The sequence below is a fragment of the Berghia stephanieae genome, chromosome 2 (genome assembly GCF_034508935.2).
Source record: "Berghia stephanieae isolate SIO BIC M18660-M18661 chromosome 2, UCSD_Bste_1.3, whole genome shotgun sequence".
Classification (NCBI taxonomy): domain Eukaryota; kingdom Metazoa; phylum Mollusca; class Gastropoda; order Nudibranchia; family Aeolidiidae; genus Berghia; species Berghia stephanieae.
This window is the reverse complement of record NC_088361.1, coordinates 95667301-95669007: the sequence shown is the minus strand read 5'-3', so window position 1 is coordinate 95669007 and position 1707 is coordinate 95667301. Positions and strand designations below refer to the sequence as shown.

Here is a 1707-nt window from a genome sequence, read left to right as displayed (position 1 = left end):
GGGTAAGGGGTAATCAGTGGGCAGGGCAGTGCTGGAGCCCCCGTGATGGAGGTCGTCTCATTGTTACTGCCGGAGATGATACTACTGCTGCTGCTGCTGCCACATTCACTACTCAAATTGCTGTTGTTGTTGTTGTTTATGCTGTTATTGTTGCTGCTGCTGTTTCCAATGCTGCAGAAACTGCTGGTGAGTGGGTTTGTATTAAACAGCATGGTACTGCTAGTGTTGTTGTTGATGCTGTTGATGATGTTGTTATTGCTGTTACTATTAATACTACTGCTTACAACACTACTGAGACAGGGGTCGTGTTGGCTGTTAGGTGGAGGATCCTGGAACATTTTCCTACTTGCGTTTTCTAATCTATTTTCCTTTTTTTTTTTTTTTTCTTTTTCGAACTCGGTCAATAATATCAAATTAACTGTGTCGATCAAATGTTTCAATTTTTTTTTCTCTCCAAAATTTATTTTTGATTATTTCGTAGATTTGAATTTCAAGGTTGTTGAAATGAATTCCGTGAAACTTCTTTTGATTAAATTTTGAACATTGACAAGTAAATTAAACCATTTTAAAGTTGTTTTTTTTTTTTTAATCACATAAAGTCGCAAATTACACCAGGTCGAATTCACATAATATAGATTCAAAACATAATTTAAACTTCAAAACTGTGTTTTCTGTTGTTTTTTTTTTAAATTATTATATAATAGTAATCCTTAAATTCACAAGGATTTAAAGATTTGATTTCATAAAGTACTAAACAGATAATTAAATATGTTCAATACTGTTTGTGTTATCTTTTGTTTGTTTGTTCAAATAATAAATCCACATAACAAAGTACAAATAACTTCTAACACAAAACGAGCTCAGAGATTTGGAAATATAAACTCTTTATGAACTAACTGTAATAGATTATGTCTTTATAAATCCAGTTGAAATAGAATAATAAAGGAACCCATAAATGTGAGACTATAGATGACGATAAACCGCAAACCTCCTAGAGGTGGTTGGTGAGGTGGTCGTTACTGTCAGGACCGTTTGTTTATAAGGAGACGACGGTTGACACTTCAAGTCAGCCTCCCTCTCCCAGGGGACGACAACACACCCAGCACACACTCACTGACTCCTGTTGTGTGTTATGACTGCGCTGCGAGGGGGTGGGGTCAACGACAAGTGGGCGTTGCCAAAGAACGCGATGATCTGTCTGTTTGTCTGCCTCTATTTTCTGTCTCATCTGTTCGCGACCAATGCGAGTCGCTGTCTATATTTATGGAACAATAAATTGACAATAATTCTATAACCATCATTATCATAACATCCACTTATTATACAGGGGGTGTTAAAATAAAGAGATTCTCGTAATTTCTCAGATACACGGATCGTAAAAAGATGATCCGTCTTTTTCAATCGCCGTAGCCGCTATGACTATGTCGTAACACCATGCGCCGCAACGTGCCACTAATGAACGCTCATTTCCAGCAGCGCCTGGGACGTTTAATTATTGAATCGTCTCGCCATGTCTGGCCTGGCCGGCAGAGATTGATGTCATTTGTAACACGTCGTCTCTAAATGGGTGTTACGTGATTTTGACGCCAAAACGTAATCTTATTGTCAAAAATAAATAAATAAATAAATAATCATTGGATTCAATAGTCTGGTGTCACGTCGCCCAGCAACGGCGGCCATCGTGGTTCTAGACAAAGAAAACAAGAA

The 1707-nt window shown here is 37.7% G+C and overlaps 1 protein-coding gene across 1 annotated transcript in view; it reads right to left on the bottom strand.

The window, feature by feature from the left end:
• The window catches only part of LOC144965934 (photoreceptor-specific nuclear receptor-like), a 40696-nt gene extending 39655 nt beyond the window's left edge, over window positions 1-1041 (bottom strand). Inside the window, exon 1 of the mRNA XM_078901806.1 lies at window positions 1-1041. This exon is cut by the window's left edge and continues 65 nt beyond it. Within this exon, the coding sequence (XP_078757932.1) occupies window positions 1-338 (338 nt within the window). The 5' untranslated portion in view covers window positions 339-1041.
• Between the last annotated feature and the right edge of the window lie 666 nt (window positions 1042-1707).